General features: G+C 27.1%; 1 protein-coding gene across 2 annotated transcripts; it reads left to right on the plus strand.

The window, feature by feature from the left end:
* Positions 1-2612: 2612 nt before the first annotated feature.
* On the plus strand, positions 2613-23592 carry LOC136985543 (phosphatidylinositol 3-kinase regulatory subunit gamma-like). Of its 2 annotated transcripts, none has more exons than XM_067282846.1 (18): positions 2613-2987; positions 14071-14145; positions 14391-14445; positions 14528-14641; positions 14753-14848; positions 15406-15513; positions 16035-16112; positions 16190-16315; positions 16578-16785; positions 16864-16964; positions 17994-18120; positions 18203-18301; positions 18909-19089; positions 19167-19414; positions 20748-20924; positions 21012-21092; positions 21185-21346; positions 22326-23592. In XM_067282846.1, the coding sequence occupies exons 1-18, from the start codon at positions 2727-2729 to the stop codon at positions 22531-22533; spliced, it is 2505 nt and encodes an 834-aa protein (XP_067138947.1). In that variant the 5' UTR covers positions 2613-2726; the 3' UTR covers positions 22534-23592. The 2 variants fall into 2 exon arrangements, with proteins under 2 accessions (XP_067138947.1, XP_067138948.1); XM_067282847.1 differs by lacking the exon at positions 2613-2987 and adding an exon at positions 13591-13914.
* The last annotated feature ends 752 nt before the right edge of the window (positions 23593-24344 follow it).

The raw sequence follows: 24344 nt of genomic DNA on the forward strand, positions 1-24344 counted from the left end.
AATTTCAAATTGTAGTATTTAAAAAAATTATAATTATTATATTTTACATTTTAAAATTGTTACTAAGTATTATTATATATAATTTAAAACCCGTTAAAATAATCATCCTAAAACTACATTGTTCGCTTAGTCAGTTCTATACAATTACCTTCTAAAAATATCATATAATACTAATGTCGGCCATTGACCTGCGTTGCGGTAATTACATACGAAAGATACAGTATATCTAACAATTTTAATTTTTTTTTAAATATTAACATAAATCATAACATGTTCTTTTACATTATTCTAATATAAAATTTAAGCTTAAAGAAAACCTTAAATGTATTTTTAAAACGTTAAAAAAAAAAGCAGAAATTTTAAATTAGTCTACATTTCGAAGAGAACAAGGTCAAGAAAGCAAAGATTTATCAAGAATTGGTGCTGCTTCTAGACAGCAGGATGCCTATAAATAAAACAAAATTCAAACTGTTATTTTATTCTTTTATAAGCGATTTTATTTAATTTAAAATCAATACTTTAGAAACATGAACATGAATGAGTTTGAGTTGACTTAAAAATAGCTAACTCTGCTAAAAATTCTGACAAAAAAAAAAAAATAAATAAATAATACAAGTTTCATTACGAAACAGTATTTTTTTAAAAAGTAATTTTACACTAAAAACTTTGCAAAGTAAAAAACTTGAAATCGATTCTTCTAATAAGTTTTGAACCTTTTCTAGAAGCCAATTGTAGAGATGAGTCTATGATACTTAATAAGGTTTCCTTCCAATGTGATTGCTGTAGTTTCGTTATAACAGCACGGATTCCGAGGGGACAAGATATCCAGTTTTGAGGCCCATATGTGACAAGAACTTAATTTGTAGCTCCATTAAGCTTATGAACAGGACTTTCCGCCCACCTAACCCCTCCAACAGTCTCTAAAGCGGATAATAGAACTTTAAATGACGTGGACTAAACTAAAAATGAAAAATATATATATGTGAAAAGTTGCATATAAAATAGAAATCATTGAAAAAGTTTGTTTAAGAGTAATCAATGAATTTGTTTTTGCTAAAAATACAAACGGAGCAGTCAATGATGGAAAATTTTTTCGTCTGTCAAGACTCGTTAAGGAGAGAGAAAGATATCCCTCCCTCTCAGTGCTTTTACAGCAAAATGTCAACATTTACTTAAACATAAACAGGGAAAATATCGATTCAATAAGTTTTTACTTGCACTCTTTTAATAGTTCGTTAACCTATTATTCGATTGTAGTGTAAAAGAAAATCGAGGAGTGACAATCTGTAGGTTACATTAGTAGATGTAAATATGATAAATTATACTACTAAATATAGAATTTTTTTGCATGTTCTCACGCATGTTCGAGTTAACTATAAATCCTATTAGTAAAACCATACTTTAGAGAGAATTTTTAGTACGAGTTAATTTTTAACTTACCGCCCCAGCAACAGGAGTGTTTAAAAGGGATCGGGGAAGCTCGGATGGGATGGTTAATTTAGTAATAGAGGGTGGTTACCGGTAACCATGGGCGTCGTATAGCTCCTTCCGGCCCTGTACGGCATTTAAATGACAATATGGCTAGGGACGGATCTTATAAAAGAGCTCTTATTATAAAAATTTAAAGCTTTTGTCTTAGGGGGAGGATACATCATTTTTATAACATGGGATGTACTGTACAAGATGACAAATGAAGTAATAGTACACGATCAGGCTCGAATAGAGCTTTTTCAGCATTGCATAGTATGCGCGTGTTCTGTTTTAACCCAATTAATAATGTACAAGATGTAAAATTAACATTTGAATAATAATTAGTAACCTACGGATCTCTTCCTGGCCTCTAAACTTAGAAAACAGGTTCCAAATGAGAGAAAACATACTTATAAAATGAATTATGTCTCTTTTTGATGTTCCAAAGAAAAGAAGCCAACTGACTAAAATCGGTTTGGCTTATGCTCTAAGAAATTAAGATATTTATATAATTCTGTAACTTAACTAGTTTGGTTTGCAAAGCTTATTAGTTACGTTTGATAGCACTAAAAGTTTTTTTCGCACCCCTCTAAAAGGGCATATCAATCAATACGGGTCAGTTGTATATATATAATAGTAATAGGCTATGTCTAGCTTACTTAACACTAATAATTAGTTTATAAATTTATTTTTAAAATATTTTAAAAATATACCTATTATTAGAGTTTGTATCATATTATCATATATCGTTTTATTGTTATCTGAATCATATAATTGTAATTGAACCGCATTAAACCGACCTTTATACCTCAATTGAATACTTATAAATGTATGAAAAAAATTAATACGTATAAAAATCGATTTTTCATTTATACATTTTTAAACATAATTAATGAATATAACATAAAAGAAAGAATTAAAAAAAAATTGTTTCGGAAATAAGGCAAACTAACATCTGTTCTGCCCTTGAAACAGCAATATGACGTCTGTTCACTCTTCTCCATCCGACCTTGTAATGGACGAGGCCACGATTTCGCCATGACAACCAGCATTACTACCTCCTATCGGCTTCCATTTTCGGACCACAGCCGTAGCAACTGGAATGATCACGTGTTATCACTCAGCTGGTTGCAGTTGCATTATGGGACGGATCTGAGGAGTGCTAGTCGAGAGCCGGGTCAGTCATTAGTTGCCGGCTAAGCCACATCGATCGCAACACGTGCTATGTATAGGCTTGTGCTACCATCTTTATAAAAATGCATCCCCCCGGTTTGCTACTGGCTGCAGACGACGGTTGTGGTTGTGAAACGTGCTGCGGTACCGCATCGGGACCCACAGCTACCACAGGGACCACTACGGTACACGTGCATCAAAGGTGGTGCAACGGGTGCCCCTGTCCGCCGGGGACCACCAGCCACCCCGCACATAGTCATCCCGCACAATCAAAGCCGGACTGTAGATGTTTATATAATGTGTGTCTACCTATTAATCCAAGTAACGGTTACAGTAATGATATGGTGAGTAGTTTTATTGCTATAGTAGTGCTATTTTCTTATTTTTATACTCAAATCGTGCTCACTCGCCTGTGATTCCAATTCCATTCGCGTCGCATCCTATATTATACTACATTACATTGTATTGTATGATATATTATGCTATATATTCTCATTCACGTTCTATTCATGCATTAATCTATTCTTACGCGTGTTGCTTCGTACATTTAACCATAAAGATTCCAGCTCGGCGTGCGCGTCGCGTTGCGATTTATTCTCAATAGTTTCTCTAAGCTCGCGAGCGCATCGCGTTTCCAATTGTTCTTTGCATCGCGTCGCGGATTATACTGTATAACTAACTTGTAAGTTTAATTGCGTCGCGTAATAAGTCGTGTTGTACCATCTAGTCGCATCGCGTCGCGTCGCGTCGCTTTCTACTTTATCTTGGGAATTCTCTCTCTTTTCTTCTCTTCCAATTCTTTTTGTTTCTGGTTAATTTTATTAATTGTGACGTAGAAAATTAGATAAATGTGTTACTGGTTAATTACAGTTCATATTCCCGCGCTCCGATCATTAAAAAATAATCGCGAGTTGAGTTTAACTAATAATAACGTTACAATTAAGTTAAATGATAATTAGATCTGTTCATTTTATGTGTTATTATATACAACTTTTCATCATCACTGTTATAAAAAAATAAATTATAAATTTAAAAAGTTATTCCATACAATTTTCATAGTCTCATTACAAATTGCACATTTTAGTTGCTTGTTTCTAGGGTCAGTTAACACAAATTTCATTTTAAAAATCCTTCGTTTTAATTAAAAAAGAAAATATTTTATAAAGAATTTTTAAAAGAATTCTAGACGAAAATTCAATTTTTAAAATCGAAAAATGCTTTGATATAAACCAAAACATTATAAAGAGTAGAGTGATATATGACATTTTAAAGCTTATAAAAACCATCCGAATATTTCATCCACCTACAATCATTCTGAGTACGTTGACATAGAATAATGCACGAGTATCTGCTATTTCTCCTCTTTCAAGTTAAGAACAGATGGTTGCTAATTTAGTCATGATTTTGCAACTTCCATGTTCATGCACTTTTTTCGTGTTAAACTTTATCCTCTTTTCTAAAATTTATTTAAATAATACAACTTGTTGAATGACAATACATAAACTCATTTTAAATTATTAAAAAAATAACAATAAAAAGAGAGAGACTCCTAAGTCCAGTCACTTGACCAAGTGGCTGCTTGTCCAATCACGTGAACGTCTGTGTCCTCGATATTCGAAGCTAAATTATTGCGGGTTAAGAGTCAAGGTAACGTTCGATATTTTAATTACAGATACGCTCCTGTTATGTTCTTTTAATTTATGTACAGTCATGTATATATAAATTATATATATATATATTTTTTTTTACTCTGCTTTTTATCGTTAATGGTATCATTATTTTTATAACGGGCGGTTTGTTTGAGTTTCGATGCTAATCAAACATTATAACTTGTATATTTTTATGTACGAGTATATATGTATAATACTATACATGCGAGACTTTTAGATTATCCCAAACTGAGTAGAATTTTTACGAAAATGGCAATAACCTTTAATAAGGTTAAGTTATGGAACACGAACACGTTTCTCAGCACAATCAATTCCTCCTTACTGTACGCATAGAGTGCATATCCACCCGTATAAATGCAGTAGGTCATACACGTGGATGCTGTACAGGATAGCACCGACTTCTTATTATAATTATAACGATTAAAAATCCTTTTTAAAATTTTTTTCTTCCAATTTATATGTATTTCTTTGGTGCAAGCCTAAACCAATATGGAAACTTACAGCGAATACAGTCCGAAAGAAAAACTCCTTTATCGAGTGACACTTATAACCATTCATAAATGATACTATGCTACAGGATTATTATTTTTTTTACTTTCGTAATTAACACGATTATTTTTTTCAATTAAATCGATCACGAGTGAACGTGTAATAAAATTATATTTTATATAATCGATCATATATTATGATGTAGTTACTTTGTGATCATTAGAAACGGTTCGGAAGATGTCACAAACCGAATTAAATCTAATAGTTATGGCTTAATTAGTTATCGTAATCGTGTATAATGTTAAATGAATTAATTATTAATACTGTTTTTTTTTAACGTGAGTTTTAATATTTTATCGACATTTTCAAGAAAAACTCTGATGCGTTTGTTTCTGCAAGCTTAGATCATAGTTTTTAGGGTGGTTTGGTACGGATAATGAAAGGATTCGAGTTCATCCGGAAAGGCGAATAGATGATTAGTTACGATAATACAAGTTTTTTGGTAAGTGAATTATTTTATGTCGAAGAAGAATACTTCTAATAGATTTTTCTTGTGTGGTTAAGAATTATATAAATCCTAAAATCATTCGGTTCGGTTTCCCTCTAGATAATCCATTAAGAGATCCTAATTCTAAAATATTTGTAATAAAATATGATTATAATATATCATATGTTGAGTGAAATAGGATACTTTTAACCGATTATTTGATTAATACATCAATTTTGTAATTGTTAATTAAACTCGATTATCTGTTTTTAAAAAAATTGTTAATTTATTTAGAAATAATCGATTCAGATAATCGATTTCTTTCGAAATAAATTGTAATTTTTTTTTTAAATTTTAAATGCATCACAGAAAATTTTTTGAAAGTAATCGATTATTTGCACTTTATGATCGAAAAATCGATTACTTGAAATGTATAATCGAACATAAAATAATCGAGTAATAATAAATGTTTCATAATCGATTTTTAATTAATAATTGTGTAATTTTTAATCATTTTTTTTTAAATTCGAAATATTATTTATTCTGTTAGAATAATTAATAAAAATGTTTCTAATATTTTTTCCCTTATAAAAATCGATTTCGAAATTTTCTAGTTTTAATAGGGCAGATTAGTTATTAATAGTATGTTATCGTTATATCAGACATGACCCTTTCTGATACGAAGAATATCTTTTCCCCTCGAAATAAAAATGATTTTTTTCTTGAAAAGAAAAAATATCTTAAATTATATTTATTTTATTTTAAAAAATTTATAAATGTGTGTCGGCTTCCATAGAATTTCGAATTTTTCTCAGAGAATGGAGTTTGTCGTCGTCATGACTACTACAGGGAAGGGAGCTATAACCAACCAACGGCACACGTGTCGTACTTTTACGTGTATCTGCCCTCGTTTTAATGTCCTTGCACTTTGATAGATCCAACATTCTGGTGTCACATTTCTTCTTTCCGTATGTTCTCTTCTCGAATTTATTCGCATTTTAAATTCAGAAACATTTGGAAAAAAATATTTCTATTCCGTTTCAGTAAACGTTATTAACAACCTTAAAATTTAAACAGTGTTTCAAGTTTTCTTAACAGAATTAAATTCTTTTCTATAAATAAACTTATCCAACCTTCCAAATGACTGAAGTCAAAAGTCATTAGAGTGCAAGTTCACAGTTACGATGTGTGAGAAAGGAAACTATTTTGAGAAACTGCTTTTTATACGCCCTTTTACGTTTACAATTCTAATTTTTTCCCCCGTCTTATAGAAAAATTTGAAATTTTTTCGTTACATTAGCACGAAAATTCTGTTCTCGCACTCTCACTGATTTTTCCAGGTATTAATTTGCTATAATAATTTTTTTTTGTAGCGTAATTCTTCGTTTGATACTGGTAATTTTAGTTTTTGTGATTTTTTTGAGTTTATTTTTTCCTATAGGAAAAAGAAAAAATATGGTCTCGTTAATAAATTGATGATTTGCAGTCACGAAATACCTAGGTTAACGTTAACGTTTCATCTATCTAGTTTCTAGGCCACGCGAGGCGCCTCTATTGGTGATTCTCAGAACTAAATGAAGTGGAAGAAACTCAATTTTTTTTGTGTATATATATATATATATATAACTATCTTCAATAGCTTTTTTCATAGGCGTGGTTTCTCTCTAATATTATATTTTTTAATAATAATTATAATTATTTATATATATATTTTTTATTGTTAATCGTTTCAGATTAGAAATGAACCAAGATAAAAATTGAACTCATTGTTTCAATTTAAACTTATTCGATTCCATTTTTATTCTTTTGCTGCCAGAGATTTGATTCAAGATATTTTTCTTTTAATAATTTATCATAGTATCAAAGTTAAAATGATGATAAAAAAAAAAAAAAAAATGGATACCGGTAGGCGGACTACTTGCTTTACAAGTCGTCGGCAGAATTATCGACATTTAGAATGCTTGAATGAATTATTGATTTTTTAGTTTAGTTTTGCTTTCCGAAAACAAAGAATAATTTTACATCTTTAATTACTTAAAACTGACGTGATTTGATTTTATGTATACAACACGCATGTATTGATATTTATGATTTCTTTTTAAAAAATCGAGCTCTGCCATTGGCTAATTTTTTAAACGAACCAAAAGGAGTTCTCTAATTGGTTATTTTTTAATTAATCGTATACATATATTATTTTATTATCAACATTTTTATAATAAATATTAAAAATAATTCTTTTATAATATTAATTAAAATAAGTATTAAGTAATATATATATATATATATTCTGAAATGTTTTTCGATATTTTATACATTATAAATATTGATTACATCTTATTTATATCATAAAATTGTTTGTTTTTTTTTAGTTTGGAAGTTTTTGAAGATGTAAAATATTTAATGTTTTATGCATCTTCCAATCTTTACACGAACTAGATATCTCGATTAAATAAATATGAGTTAATTAATCATGCTGCTATAGTTTAAATATGAGTGTGAAAGGTTAGATTTGCTTCAATCAATAAAATGGAGGCGTAAAGATTTAATTTAAATCAAAACCGGACGTCTTGAGATTCAATATTTTTCTTATACTAAAAATATACTTTTAAACAATATACAATTTTTAATATCAAAAAAGTTTTTAAACTTTGAAAACAAATATTTAAAATTAATGAGGAATAATTCTATTTTAGAGTTTCTTATAAGAAATATAATTTTAATTTATAAAATTTAAAATAACCAATTAGGTTGTGTAGAATTTGAAACGTCCAATCAAGATCGTCCGTAGTTTTTGAACGTTAAATAACATTTTAGAAGAAGAAGAAGAAGAAAAAAAAAAAGAGTCTAAGAAAAGATTTTTTGAATTGAATTTTATAATTTTTTAAATAAGATAATCTAATCTTTATTGGATCAATAATTATACATGGTATATAGGCTAACTGCCTTTGATAATCTTTGGGGTCAACCATTTAAGATAAAACGGGTTTAGAACTGATTCAAAATTTGATTTAAAATTGTATAAATTATTTAAGTTATATAAAATATATATATTATTTAAATATATATCGATAAAAAGTATTATTTTCGTTTTATAATATAATATGTTATTTTTATAGTACTAATTTTTGTTTATTTTGACTCTTTCAATATTACGTTTCTTATGAATGAACTTCATTATATAATACAATACAACTGCTAAAAATTGCAACATTTCAATTTATATATTTTATCGCATAAGTTACGCAAAGTGTAGTTAAGAATGACCTCTGAACTTCACTAAGTCAAATCATTTTACAGGAGAACTTATCGGTCTTAAGATATGATATACTTTAGTCTATCTTCTTCAACTACTTTATGAAGTTTCTTTTAATTAGTTTTCAACTCTCATAAAGTTTAAATTGTGCTATTATAACTTTAAAAAAGTTACACAAATTATAATATAAAAAAATTATTACAAGCAAATATAAAATGTAGGGAAATTTTCATTAATTATTAAGGTTTAAAAATAAAAGTTTTATGTAAGTAAACGTTTAAGAAATTTATATCTTAAGTAATAAATTTATTATTAGTACATGTTTAAATTAATACCGATAAGAAAACAATTTTTTCCCCTTGCCTATAAATTATTTTTCAAGAGTGAGATCAGTTTTCTTATAGAGAGAAATATGATTGAATTTTAGAGAATTTTGTATCGTTGAATAGCAGAAAAAGGATATAGTCTCGCTACTAAATCATGAAGGTTATAGGCTAGTCGAAAATTGAAGAAATACGATGCTTCGTGGCAGCACTGATTTTTGGAGAGGTCCCAATGGTCGCCTGGTCGGCGACTAATGAAAAAGAAAGGGGAGAGAAAAAACATTCTACTTTAGAACGTCCTTAGATGAAATATAACCCTTGTCATTTTGAAGGCATATATCATTCTAGGTGACGTTAAGAAGTTTCTGATTGGTTGATTTTAATCTGGTGACTTCTAAGATGGTATCTATTCCAAGCATCGATGACAGAAGTTCATTGATTAATATTGAAAGAGTTAAATTCTTGATCCGTAATTTTTAAAAATTGAAAATTCTCCTTTTATAATCTTGTTTAAAATTAGCATCCATGAGGCCTATCTGAGTTATAACTGGTTTAGATCTGATAGCATTTTTATCGCGTTTCGTCGTTAAAATTATTTTTATAAAGTCGTAAAGAAGCCTAAAATAGAATTAATCATAAAAGAAAAAAAATGAAACTTATTTAATTGTAGGGAGAATTTATAAGATATATCGTTATAGGAATTTTTTGGGAAAGTTTTTGCTTCTGCAGCTTAATTACGTGAATTCGCTACAAGTGCGCTTTAGGGGAAAATATGTTTTAAATATACTTTAAGGAAAGAATTTACTTGGAAAAGTAAGGTGAAAAAATATAAATTAGCTTACAGCGAATAAATACTCAGAAATAATACAAGAATGAAATTTTGAAAAATGTAGAAATTGTAATTTTATGTCATTCATTGTAATGTTAAAAGAACAGCTTATTGTACAGTACCTGTACATGTATATATTTTTCTTAATGCCAAGTATAAATATCCAGAGAAGCAGAAAAACCGATATATGTTGAAAAATATATATATATATATATATATATATATATATATAGAAATTTTCTCAATATATAAAGAAGGTTCATATATAAACCAAAATGAATCATAAGATGGAAATAAGAACTCGATATTCTTGTTGCTACGTTAGTATTTTTCGACAAAGTAATCCCCTCTACCCTTATGTCGTGTTATCAGCAAGGAGAAAAAAAACTTTTAGCCTTAAGCGAAACGTTATTCCGCCTTTTGAATATTAATTGGTAGGACCTAGTCTCGTTTCGGATTTGGAACGGAATAATAAAAATTGTAATTTGCTAATTACACTTTAAGTATACGTCATTCGCTTAACTTAAGGGGGTAACGTTGACTCTAGTAAAAAGACCCGATTACATTCTGTGTAGAAGCATTCTATTGGTAGATTTATATAAGCTAAAAAAAAGTGTTGGTTATCTCGATCGGGTAATGGGGTTATAATGACGTCACGAATCTTTGCAGACGCCATTTTGCTTCATTAAAGAAAGAAAATGTAGCGCTTGTTTCAGCTTATTCTAAAATCATAAACGAAGGTGGCTCTAAGTCTTAATACGTAACTATCTATTAAGAGGTGCCTGACCCGTGTTCGTGATAGTCTGCGTGACAGCTGCAACAGGTGATCACGAAACATGCGACCATCATTTAGATAAAAATGATTAAACTGCATTCGATTTTATTAATAATTATGTTTCGAAATAGATAATTAAAATCAAGTTATTTTATTTTTAAGACGTTAAGTTTATTATACCACGTTAGGGTCGAGAGCGGACAATTGTATTATTAATAAAAATGTAACACGTCGTTACTATTTCCACGTCGCCGTCTGCCGGCCAATTATCATACTATTTCTCAATGGCTTTTTATGGATTGAAGTTACAGGAACTAATTGACCTATTTTTGTTTCTCGTTGCCTGTCATTGTAAATCACGTAATATTATTTTATTTCATTCATAATGATTTATTAAACTTACTAGAATGGTCACTTTAAAAAAAGAACTTTTTATTAATTGAAATTCCCGTTCCGTTTCCGAAACGTTTAAGATTACAGTAACGGCGAATTTGAAGACCGAATTTAGCGATAACTTCGACCAAAAAACTATTTTAGAATAGGTACAGAAAGATTTGTTTGTCCCAGAAACGAAAATCGAACAAAAGCCAGCGAGCGCAAAATTCCTTAAATTTAAAGACTGTTTAAGAGCAATTTGGAAGTCTATCAGAATCTTAGTCAAGGTTGAGTACAAGAGTTAAAATATAGAGGCCAACTGCTGAAGAATAAAACTAGTGACCCTTTTAAACAGTTTTTCATGAAATATGTTTTTGTTGACTTATTCCTCCCATACCAATTACGTATTTAGATATGCCAAGTCTATTGGAATTTCGAAACATTTTCAGAATAGAAATTTTGTTTATATCGTTTTCATTCCTACATGTACTAGTTAATAGATTTTACATGTATTTTTATCCTTGACAGAACAAATGGCTAAAATCGCTTTCATGAAAACTCTTTCAAATTATCGAAAATGTAATTTTCCAACGGGGAAATCCTTACTGTCACAGAAAATTTATAACTTTTTCCTCTTATGATGCATCTTAATATTATCACCATCGTCAATTCATATAACATTTCAATTTTGTTTCGGTTTTGACGCTATACAGCTTCAAATATTAGATTTTAAAGTAATCTTTATAAAAAAGGAAAAAAAAAATCGCAATTATATTACTCATAAGAATTATTAAGATTTCAAGGCCAATCAGATAAATACGTGAAAACGTAACCAGTTCAAAAGAATTTTTCAATTAAAACAAATACTAATTAAATTTATCCGAATTTTCGATAAAAGAAATCAATATGAATTTTTCCAAAAATCTAGTTTTGAATATAATTTACTTCTCTACGCTTGTGTACAATATTTATGATTTATATAAAATAATTTCGGTCTTGTTTTTATTAAATTTTATAAAATTATGCACACTGTTTGAATGGTTAAAATGTAAAATTATTATACTGCATTCCATATTAATGCATGCACAGAAATCTGCTGGAATAATTAATAAAATTCTTAAAACTGTAAAGAAAAAAGGGAAAGCGTGAGAACTATAGCAAAATTAGCTTAAATATGGAAAACTTTATTTTATGTGTTAATACTATGTAATTTAATATATGATAATACAAAATATAAATTTTGTATAAAGGGTGTTTGTGTAAAATTTAAATTTGAATATAGTTTATTTTTTTATGTAAGTCTATACAATAGGTCTACATGTGGGATTATATAGGAAACAGCATATAATTAGGGCGTTATGTATATGAAACGTGGTACTAGTGTGCCTTTCTATAAAATGTTAACATGAATATAGTTTCGTATAAGCAAAATAATTTTTTTTAAATGACTGTTTAATATAATACAATATACAATTTGATCAAGAATTTTAAATTACAAAGAAAAGGGGGGGGGAATTTTTTTAGAAGTATAAGGCATAATTTTAAAGGAGTAAATTGTTTCCGGGCCCTCGTGCCAAACTATAAGAATAGTAATAAGCATTAAGAATGTAATTCCATATCTATGCCGTTTCTTAGATATTTGATTCCTTTTCATTTTATTTTTATTTAAAACTTTTTCCCAATTCCACCAAACTCGAGTAATTGAATAATCTATTAAGATACGTGTTATCTGCTTTGTATTTTTCACACTTTACAATCTGGCAATGATAAAGGATTTTAACTACGTTTACTCAAAATAAACTAAGGTAGATGTACGGTAGTTAGGTAAGAGTTATTGTGCGTAGCGTGTATAGAATATCGGTTATTGGCATCAAATCGTGTTGATCCAAAGAGCGCCTAAGTTAGATTTTAAACGTATAGTTTCGTTTACGTCTACGTTGAGAATACCTGGTCGTATTTTTAAATCTTTTGTTTGCTGATAAATTAAACGTTATTTTGTTAATTAGATAAATGAAAGTAAAGCCAAACAACTAGAGTAAAATCAAAAAACACTATTCTTAAAATGTCAACAGTGGTGCTGTAATACGCTACATGACGGGCATCACGTGACCACAACGTCATCCTTTAGTTTCCAAAGGATAACCAGAATTGAATGTCTGCTACAGGGGGTCTGTCAGTTGCTCGACTGCATGCCGCGGCGTACGACATACCCCAAGGCCTCTCTGTCCTTGGAAGGATGGGGGAAGGGGGTGGAATGTCCGCATTGCCCTTGGTAAAAGATGTCGGCGCTGTGATAGCTGCAACACTTCCTGTACGGCGCCTAGCAACGGCGCTTGAGCTTTTGATATATCTAGGCAACCTCGATTCAAAAAAAAAAAAAAAAAAATACTCAAAATGTTTTTATTTCCAACTCTGTGACCGGAATGCATGCAACTGGTCAATTTATCAAAGATCCTTCAGGTTTATAAATTCTAAAAATCAATTGTTGTATTTCAATTGTTCGTTATAATTTTAAACGCATTTAATCAATCCATAAGAAATTCATAATAGATATTCTTATTGATTTCTTTTTATTTTACTAAATGAAGAAATTAAACTTTTAGGGAAATGGGGAAATTAAAAAAAAAAGCTATTTCTTTTTCCTTAAGTAATTCGAGCGTAACTATCAATCATTGTTCTCTAAATTGTTAGCAATTATAGTTTATTATTAGTAATATTTTTTAAAGGCGGAATTCAATAAATTGCTAAAGCCTAGTCTTGAGTCATTACCGAGAGAAAAAAAAATTCTTATTATAAATATTAAAAGTCTCGTAAATTCTGGGAAATGTGATTCATGTTGGCGAAGTTCCAACGTTTTGCACGTTCTATTGGCCGTGACAGGACACATAATAATACTTGCATAATCACCACCTTCGGGACAAGTTAATCAAAAACGACATGTTCTAGTCCCGATCGAGGCGCCACGATGTGGCAAACATATTTGGTAGAAAATTTATCGACCACGTGTTTTGTCCACCACGTGGTCGATTGTTTATTCAATGGCTAGACAAACTAGAGCAACTATTTAATGGTAAACAGATTGAATGTGACTAAATTCCCAAGGCGGTTAATCAAACAATCATAAAATTTAAATATACACGTGTTTATTATAAATATTATGTATACATAAATAGTACTACTTAAAAAAATGACACGGTCTCTTAGAATTTATTTTTTTTCTATATAGAATATGGGCATTAATGAAGATTTTAAACAAAAAGCACTAGTTCTATGTGTAGATGGATTCTGTTCCAGAAATAACGTAAGTATATGTCTGAAATACTAGCAAATTATATATATAACTATATATATTATTCTATTAAAATTGATAAGCAAAACTGAAAAATAGTATTTTTATTCATTGATTTGTATTAGCCTTTTTCTTCTTTCATTTAAAATATTTTACTTTTGATCTTTCTTAAATTTAAGTCTTAAAACCCTAAATTCATTTAAAAAATTTGATTTATACAACATGAAACAATAATTATATAATATATATAATTTCAGAGTTCTATGGAAGAAACCAAGAATGTTATTGATGAATCCTGTACAGATGGGGAAAGTAGGTATTTTTTCCCCTATAGAATTTAAAAAATATAAAATTTAATATTACTTTTCATCAACAATATTTTCTTATTTTTTAGCATCTCCAAGATGCCAACAGCAGTTGCTTGAACATACATTTCCACCTCCTTTGTCATGTGAAAAGTGCCAAGCTTATTTGAACAATTTTTTGTATCAAAATATTTTGTGTCAAGGTAAGCTGATTAATAAATAGATTATCAATATTGTTAAAATTTCTAATCATTTGATTTCAACCAATAAACTATGATAGCTATAATTACAAAAGAATCAAATTAATTTTACAGTGTGTAGACTTAGTTGTCCTCATCCCTGTACCCATGACCCACCTCCAATATATACAGAAAATAAAGATAGCCCAAGGAGGCTTAGTGCAGCATCAGGTAAATATTTAAATTTTAAAATAAAAATAGATTGTATTAAGATGTTAAGATTAGCAAAGTTTTTCTTTTAACAAAAATCTTTAAAGAAATCAATAAATCAAATACAATTTATGCTCTCAATGTGTAATTCAACCTTGAGCTAGTTGTTCTCCACTAGAACTTCTGAAGGTCATCATTAACCCTTTCTGTTTATCACTGTCGATCTGGGGTGCAAAGGGTGGCAGGTCATAAATATGTAACGTGGCAAAACTCCAAGGACATCCATCCAATCCTAGCTTTTCTGTGCTGTAAAGAAATGTTTAGAACTATCTAATAGTAGTGAAGGCTAATAGTAGGCAGTTTTATGAGTGATCATGACGATAATTTTTTTTTGTTGTTTTATTAGTTTAGAAGGTTAATCAAACTATATTAAACACCTAATTATAATATTTCATCATTTTCCATTCAGCTATTTTAATTTATTAAAAAGTGTAATTAATATGCACACTAATTAATATTTATTTTATTAGTAAATGCAAAATATTTAAGAAATAAAAAATCCATAATTTTTTTTCTAGTATTTGGAAAAGAGCTTTCTGTACAATTTAATCCAAGTGAACAAACATCACCTTCACTAGTCTGTCGATGTATTCAAGAAATTGAAAAGCGTGCAAAACAAATGAAGGGTAAGCATCAATAACATATAAATTTATGTATTTTAAAATAAGCATATAGAAAAACAAACAAATGAGGAAAAGTTTAATAAAGAAGTGAAAATTGAACTTTATACAAATAATAAGAAGTATATAAATTTTATGTAAATACAAATTAGGTGTTAGAAAAAATAATATCTGCTAAAATAACTTTCCAGCTATTTTAATGTCAATAATTTTTTAAATATTTATTATTTTAATACTCTTATGTACAGTACTACTATCATTCTAATATCTATTAATTAATCATAAAACCAAATTTTTGAAAATTATATATATATTATCATTTATTTAAAAAAATCAAGTATCTTTTAATATTTTAAGGTTAGATGATAATTATATAGATGATATATGAATTATTCAGTTATTTTATTCTACAATTATCTAATAAATATGTTCATCATCATCAAATATTACCTATGTATCTTAATTTATGTGTACAATTTTTAAAATATAAAAACAATGAATTTTTAAAATAATTATATTTTCTTTAGGTGTTGATTTATATCATATGTATCGAAAACCTATCTCTCCAAATATTGTGGCAGAGTTAAAGCAAAAACTTAGTGAAGGTAATATAATTTATATTACTAAATGATATAACAAAATAATTTTTATAATAATGAAATATATAATAATTCATTTACAGACACGAATGCAGAATTAACAAATTATGATATTAATTGTGTTGCCAGTGCCTTTAAAAAGTATCTAAGGGAGCTTCCCAATCCTATTCTATCTGTACAGAATTATGATATGTTCCTCGAAATTGCAAGTAAGTCTGAATTATAAACAGAATGGTACAAGTTTAAACGTTTATATATACATTAAATATCAAGGATGAAAAGTATTGTATCATGTAATATATGTAACCTTGGACAAAAAATTGTATGATATAATTACATATAAAATTTATAGTTATATGCTTATAGCAAAATAAACAAGTTGTGTGTTTAGAATAAGAAATCTTATTTGAAAACTTACAGGTTTGTTTATCAACATTGAAGGTATATAATTATTTATTATTTTTATTTTAGAAAACAACAACACAGAACAATGTGTATTATCACTGAAGAAACTTGTTAAGCAGTTACCCATCCATCACAGATTGACTCTACAAACTGTGATGGCACATTTATGTAGAATATGTCAGTTACAATATGAAAATGGTTTTCGTCACCCACCAACTACTCTTGTTCAAGATCTCAGTCATGTGTTTATTAGGCCGCCTTGGGAAAGAATCAGGTAAAAATTTATATATAATGACTAATTTCATTGTTAAAAAAAGGATAAAACATTTATGTAAAAAAAATATTATTCCAGTGAAGTAGTATCCAATTTTGAACTTCATTTTCGTGTCGTTGAACTCTTACTTCTGAAATGTGACTGGGGAGAAAAATTACCAGAATTTGATTCAACACATTGTAAGTATTGAATATACTTATGTAAGATAGACAATTATGAAAAATCCAGACAACTTATGGACAAAATCTTGTCCAGATTTTTAAATTGTCTGGATTTTAAAGTCATTGACCCTTTAAGTATTCTAAATGCCTTTTGGTGTTTAGACTCTTTTCAATTTTTTTTATCTTTTATTATATACTTATATACGTAGCCATAAATTATATGAAATTTACAAGAACAAAATTTAGTTTTTGCCACATTCCCTTAAATTTGGAGTGCTATTACAAAATTTGCAAATATTTCAGTAAAACAAATAATTATTGTAATTTATTATATTATGGTAGTATAAATTATAATGACTAATAATATGTACAGTTTAGATACTTAAAAATAAAATATAATTTACACAAAAGTAATTACTAGTTTTATTCATAAAGTTTTGTTAATTCATCATACAGATGTTTGTAGTCACATATAATAATTTGAATGAATGAATACAAAAATTCATTGAATACATTAGATAACTAAACTTGTAAATATTTAATATTTTTTGTATCAAATTTTATAAATTGATAAATTTTAAATTTAATTTGAAGTATTTAAATTTAAATATAAAATTTAATCTATCAGAAAATGCCTAGTGTATATGTAGTATTTAAGATATTTATTTTATTCGAATGAATTTAATGGCTTTATCTATAAACAGTGAAGATAAATTGAATAAGTATTAGTATAAATATTACCTTGAAAAGTCTAGTAATATTTTATCAGCTTCAGTTGTTGTAATCACTCTTTCTCGGGTAAATCTATGTAACGTAAATGAAATATAAAAGGTTTTAAATTAACCTGTGTTCTAACATTCTGTTATATGAATTTATGTGAAGAAAGTTGTTAAACTAAAAACATTTCAATCCATTAAAGTATTGCTGGACTTTTTAACATGTTTGTACTAATTGGTTTTATTTTTAAAAACAAATGTTAAAATTTATTATTATTATTGTTTTTTAAATTATACTTTTATACAATAAATATTTAAATACTAATTTTAGTTCCACATCATCACAAATTGTCTCTTGAAAATGCTGAAGACCTTACAAATAGTCAAAATGTGGAAGATTGTACAGACGGAATTAAAATGCTTCAAAAAGCAGAATGGTATTGGGGAGATATTACTAGGTAAACTTTTTACTAAAATTTATTTTATAGCATCTATTTAGTTTGAAGTATAAAATTAATGTTTGTTTTCAAATTTGTTTAGGGAAGAAGTTAATGAAAAATTACGTGATATGCCTGATGGAACATTTTTAGTTAGGGACTCTTCCAACAAAGGATCAGGAGAATATACATTAACATTAAGGTAATAAATATTTAATATAATATAATACTTATAAGAGATTAATAAGATTATTCTTTTAAATTTTTGACAGCTAATATTATAATAGTAAATATGCTTATTAAAATTTTTCCTTGATTTACTTATCAAGGTCAGCATATAGTAATATTTATTACAGCAAACAAAATTTATGAAATAAGTTAAGTTTAAAAAAATTATTTATTACAATATTATCAGAAGATTTGGAATATAAATTGAAGTTTAATTTTTAAATACAATATTGTTAATAAAATATATTTGAATCCTCTTAATATTTATTTGCTCTGTAATGAATAAATTAAATTAGTTGATACATTTTGATGAAAACCGACTGTCAGAATATTCTGTTTGAAACATTAAGAAAGCTTTAACAAACTATTAGTTCTGCTTTTTTTTTCTGATGAAACATGCTGATATATTGGCCTTCAGTTTTTCAAGGTTTCCCCTTGCATTATTTTATGTTTTCCTGTATGTTATGTATTCATAGTAATTGTTGTTTATTCTGAATAGTTACTAAAATGATTTTTATAGATTAATTTTTAATTGTAAATTGTCTATTTATTTATATTCATTTTTTAAAATTTATTTTCAGAAAAGGAAATGGTAATAAACTCATTAAAATTTGTCATCGAAATGGAAAATATGGATTTTCTGAACCTTTAAAATTTTATTCTGTGGTGGAATTAATTAATTATTATAGGAATGTATCTCTTGCACAATATAATAGAAGTCTAGATATTAAACTTCTTTACCCACTGTCACGGTTTAATACGGTAAGGGTAAAAATTCATAAAAACTTTAAATACTATAAGTTCATAATACTAAATATGCACTTTAAATTATTTGATAGATGGAAGCCGTTGGGAATCTTTCTGATGTAGAGTTGGTCAGAAATAAGTTAATTAGCATAGATTTAGAATATCAAAAGAAAACAAGACAATATGATCAGTTTTATGAAAATTTCTACAAAGCTTTACAAGAAATTCAAACCAGACAACAAGCATTAGATGTTTTCATTGAAACATTAGCAGTGTTTCAGGAACAATTAGATTATCATAAAGTATTTCAACAAGAAGCTCTTCCACATGAAGTAAAAGTGTAAGTTAATATTATTAATTATTTAGTTATGCTTAAATATTTTAAAATAAAAAATGGTTTATCAATATGGGCTAGTCTTTTACAACTATTGGCTATGTTTCAAAATATTTTGCATACAAAGCATGTACTTTTTTGTATCGCCCAAAGTTTTGAAATGAAGCCAGTAACTTGCAGAACTGTATTTTGTAAAACGTTTATTATGAGAGAATGTAATTATTTAATTTTAATTTTAAATTACCTTTGATTACAAAATATTTAGATATTTGAAATAGAAATACATTGTTAAAATTTCTATAAAATTAACTATAACAAAACTTTAAAAATATTACAATAGCTTGTTTTTGGTTTACTTTAAGATAAAAAGCAAAATGTCATCAAGTCTTTATTAAAATATCAAAATACTTAAATACTTTGAATCATTAAAAACACGAAAGAACCTATTTTTTGACTTTTAAAGAAATATTTTTTTAACTTTAAAACAACAAAATGGTTAGAAAATTATTATATATAATAATTTGTATATGAGCTTGTAAAACATGCATTCTATTATTCATATTAATAATAATATTCTGAAGATAATAATTTTGATATGTATCAAAACTGGATGAATGTTTAATATTATTAACAATATAATATAAATTGATTAACATTAGATTGTGCATATTATATTTGTAGTTTACTATTAACAATAGATGAGGAAATGTAATAAGTAAAATATAATAAAGTAAGTAAGTAATCAAATATTGCAATATATAATTGAATAGATAAGCTTAAACTTACTTCAAAATTTTACTTCAGCTCATATATTTTTGATACTGTTCATAACTGAAATAACAAACAAACTTTTCTATTCAGCATTCAATACATAAATTATTAAAATAATGAAATATAGTGAAAAATAAAACCTCAGAATTAGATTGTGTTATCTAAAATATGATTTAATTTATTTTATATAAATATTTATATAACATTGCCAGTTTGAACAAAGTTCTGTTGAATTTGAGATAATAAATCAGTTTTAAATTTTCAAGAAGCTTCTATGCAGTAGTTGATAAGGCAGTGACAAATTAATTATCTTCTTGCTGTCTAATTTTAAACATAACTTCAAGGAAAGTAGAAATTAAGTTATAAAAGGATTCCTGTTTGAATGACCTATTTTTTTTATATTGCTCAATAATCTACATTTTAAGTTTCAGAAGTCTTCATTAGTATATTAAATCTTTTGTGTCATTTTAATAGAAATTAATAAATAATTAATTATAATTTATTATTCAATTTGCATAAATTGAAAGTTGTGAATATTGAACTAATTATGACATATTATTTTTTTCAGAATTATGTCAAATTTTGAAATGCTTTCTCAAAGATTACATGCCATTCAAGAGAACAAGGTTCAATTAGAAAAAGAATTAAAAGAAAAAGCAGCTTATTGTCATTCCTTAGATAGGGAAATGAATACCTTGAGGAACCAAATAATGCAATTATACAAACAAAGGGAACATTGTCAAATGTAGGTTATCATTCTTTTTATGATAAATAATTTTTTAATTTATAAAATTATGTTTTAAATATTATATTTATATATTTTTTAATTTAGGTGGATGTTAGGTAATGGAGTTAAAGCTGAAAAAATACAAAAAATTTTAAATCCCTCTACAGAAAATAAAGACTTTGTGAGGTAAATATACATATTTTTCTTTAATGCAAAATGTTTTTTTTTTATTTAAAAATTTAAATTAAATTATTAAAAAATAAAATTTTAATTTCTAGTGATGCAATGTCATCTCAAAATGATCTTCCACATAACAATGAATCAACTTGGTTTCTACAAGATTGTTCTAGACAAGAAGCTGAAAAGCTCTTAGCTGGGAAAGCAAATGGGACTTTTCTGATAAGAAACAGTAGAACTGGCCAGTATGCTTTATCCATTGTGTAAGTAGCATCTAAATTTATTTTTAATATCAAAATAATTAGCTTAAATTATACAAATTGAAATAAAAGCATTATTATGTCTAAAATAGTGCATTGTTTTTTCCACAATTTAGAAATTTAAATTTTGGAATGAGCATATAATTGGAATCATCATCATATAAGATGGAAAACAATAGTCAAAGAAAGCATTTATGCATCATTGAGCATAAATTATTATAATGAAGATGCATTGCATTTATGAATTCTATCATTATAACAATAGTTAGGAGTTAGAGAGAAATAAAATAAAAAGTTCACTTAGGTTATTTGATGATAGCTGACCTATTAACAAATCATACTTTATAAATAGGACTCATTGCTACATGATGGTTATTGTTACAATGCTAAGAAAATATATTCTCTTATGCAACACAAATCTTTTTCTCAATCAATCAAATTGGTATTCATAAAAAAGAAAAAGATTAGAATGACATTATATAGGAAATTTTGAATTAGAACAATGAATAGAATCAAGAATATTTAATTTCTGTATTTATATCTTATAATTTTTCTAGGTAGGAATTATTTTCTGTTGAAAAATTTAGTGTCATATTTGATTCATATCTTGGAACTCATTAAAATCAATTAAAATTTAATTTGTTTAGTTTTGAGTTGATTTCCATTTTAATATTTAGTTTCCTGGATTTAAAAATATAATTAAAGGATTTTAATTGATAGATGATACAAGTATTGATTATTGTTTAAACATTATTATTTTTTCATTAATGGTCAGAGGAGGTTTTATGACTTTATTTCACATTAAGTAATTATATTTAAATTTTAGTTAAATATATTGCACAAAAGCAAGAGGCTTTTATAAATTTAATGAACATTTTATTTAAACATTCATTTAATTACATTAAGAATTTTAAAATATCAAATATTTTCAATAGGTACCAAATATTATAAAATGATGAATATTTTTATTATTTTTCTCCAGGGTTGATGGAAAAATTGGTCATTGTTTAATCAATAAAACAGAGAAAGGTTATGGATTTGCAGAACCATTCAACGACCATCCAACATTGAAGAGTTTAGTGCTCCACTATGCTCGGACGTCTTTAGAGGAACATAATAATTCCCTTCGGACAACTTTGGCTTATCCCGTATTCTGGTCTCAAGTTAATCAATATGTAGAACAGACTTGAAATGCCCATAAGTGTAAATTAGGACAAAGATGTATATTTGTGGAATTTTTCACTTGATATATTAGGAATATGAATTCCTTTTGATGATCTCAGGCTACAAGTGACATTAGTGTGATCTGATGTGAAGGTTTGATGCTGAAACCGGCCACGGTTTGAGCACGATGTACAGAAAAACTTTGCCCGACGGAGGTCAACCAATCACTTACCTCCGAGGGACAATTAAGCTGAAAGCACATTACTTTTTAATACATTTCAAACAAAATCTGTGATTTGTTGATTATTTGTGTGCATGTGTTGTTTAAGAAATGAATCCATCCTTATATCCCGTTACACAAGCTGAAATTGTGACATACCAATTGCATATTTTCCCACCAAATCAAGCAGCTGCGGTTTTTGTATTTACAGTTTGATTAATATAAAATTATCTTGTCATAGAGAGATATACTATATATAAAATTATAAATAGCATTGTAACTGTGATATTATATATAACTTACAAAACAAATTTATCTCTTGAATTATGCATACAGTTATCTTTACTAAGATACCCAAATATGAAATATTGTACAGCATATTATTAAAAGAGTACCTGATACCAGATTAAGTACAGCATTGTTAAAGAATAGACGAGTCTTTACAAGGCAAAATTTTTTTCTATGGAAGTTCTCTTTATAATATTTACAAGTCTATCTTGAAAATTTTCAAAGTATTTACATAACATATATGTTATAATAGATTAAAGTTAATACCAATCAATTCTCAATTAATATTTAAGACGCTAATTTTTTGTTTTTTAATTTTTTTCTTTTTGATAAAATATGACTGGTTGCATAAATATAGGACATAGCTATGTAAATATATGTAGCAAAGCCATATGTTAAACATCAAATTGAAGTTTTGGACTATTTTGTTGTAATTGTGCACTGTCTGTATCTTTTTCTATCATCAATACTTCTGCCTTTAATAAATTTAAAAAAAAAGATAAAAATGGAAAATGTTGGAACATTGCAGTAAAATGTGTGCAGAGAGAAAGAAATAAAAACGTTGTCATAGAAAGAATTGATATTCGTTATTGATTGTTTCACTTTTTTAAATTAAATTTTACACTGTTTTAGATAAACATATGAAATTTTAATTACATTAATTATTAAAATGATTTTACATATATAGGCCTATATGTTAATATGTTTAATTATAAATTACGCTAATAATTTGAAATTTAAAATACAATTATGAAAATAAGTGAATGATTTGAAGTTTTATGAGGGCTTTTTAATTCTTAAAAATTAATTACAACTTTATAAATCTGAAAATTTCATTTTATAAAATTTATATATATATAATATAAAACATTAATTTTTAAAAATAATTAATATAATTTATTTTAATTAAACAATTTTTCAATTTAATATAAAAAATAAGATTAAAGATTTATATAATTTTAGAAATGAATTAATTTATGATAAATATTCTAACCTCAATCCAAATTTAACAAATTAAGACATATCTTGCTACTAAGATTTGTATAGAGTATTTATTTCTTATGAAGTTATACTTCCAATATTTAATTGCTTCATATGGGTGGTATAACGCATAGCTTAGGATGTATGTAGGAAAGCCGAAACCAAACAATACAAGGATCACATTAGTCCAGTAATTATCACATTTTGTGATAATTACTGGACTAATGTGATCCTTGTACCAAGTAAACTGTATTACACTACTGTATGAGTCTTTAGACGGGCGGGATGCCGCGACTCTGACACACCAATGGGACTTTCAAGCCTCAGACGTATAAATACGATTAAAGA

This window comes from Centruroides vittatus, unplaced genomic scaffold, assembly GCF_030686945.1.
Source record: "Centruroides vittatus isolate TY-2023 unplaced genomic scaffold, ASM3068694v2 contig_971, whole genome shotgun sequence".
Taxonomy (NCBI): domain Eukaryota; kingdom Metazoa; phylum Arthropoda; class Arachnida; order Scorpiones; family Buthidae; genus Centruroides; species Centruroides vittatus.

Bases quoted from the DNA above. Each gene is read 5' to 3' on its own strand.
- LOC136985543 (XM_067282846.1), top strand. From the start codon at position 2,727: ATGCATCCCCCCGGTTTGCTACTGGCTGCAGACGACGGTTGTGGTTGT. The intron at 16,316-16,577 runs GTAAGTCTGAAT...TTTTTATTTTAG, and splicing joins TATGTTCCTCGAAATTGCAA to AAAACAACAACACAGAACAA. The intron at 16,965-17,993 runs GTAAGTATTGAA...TACTAATTTTAG, and splicing joins AGAATTTGATTCAACACATT to TTCCACATCATCACAAATTG.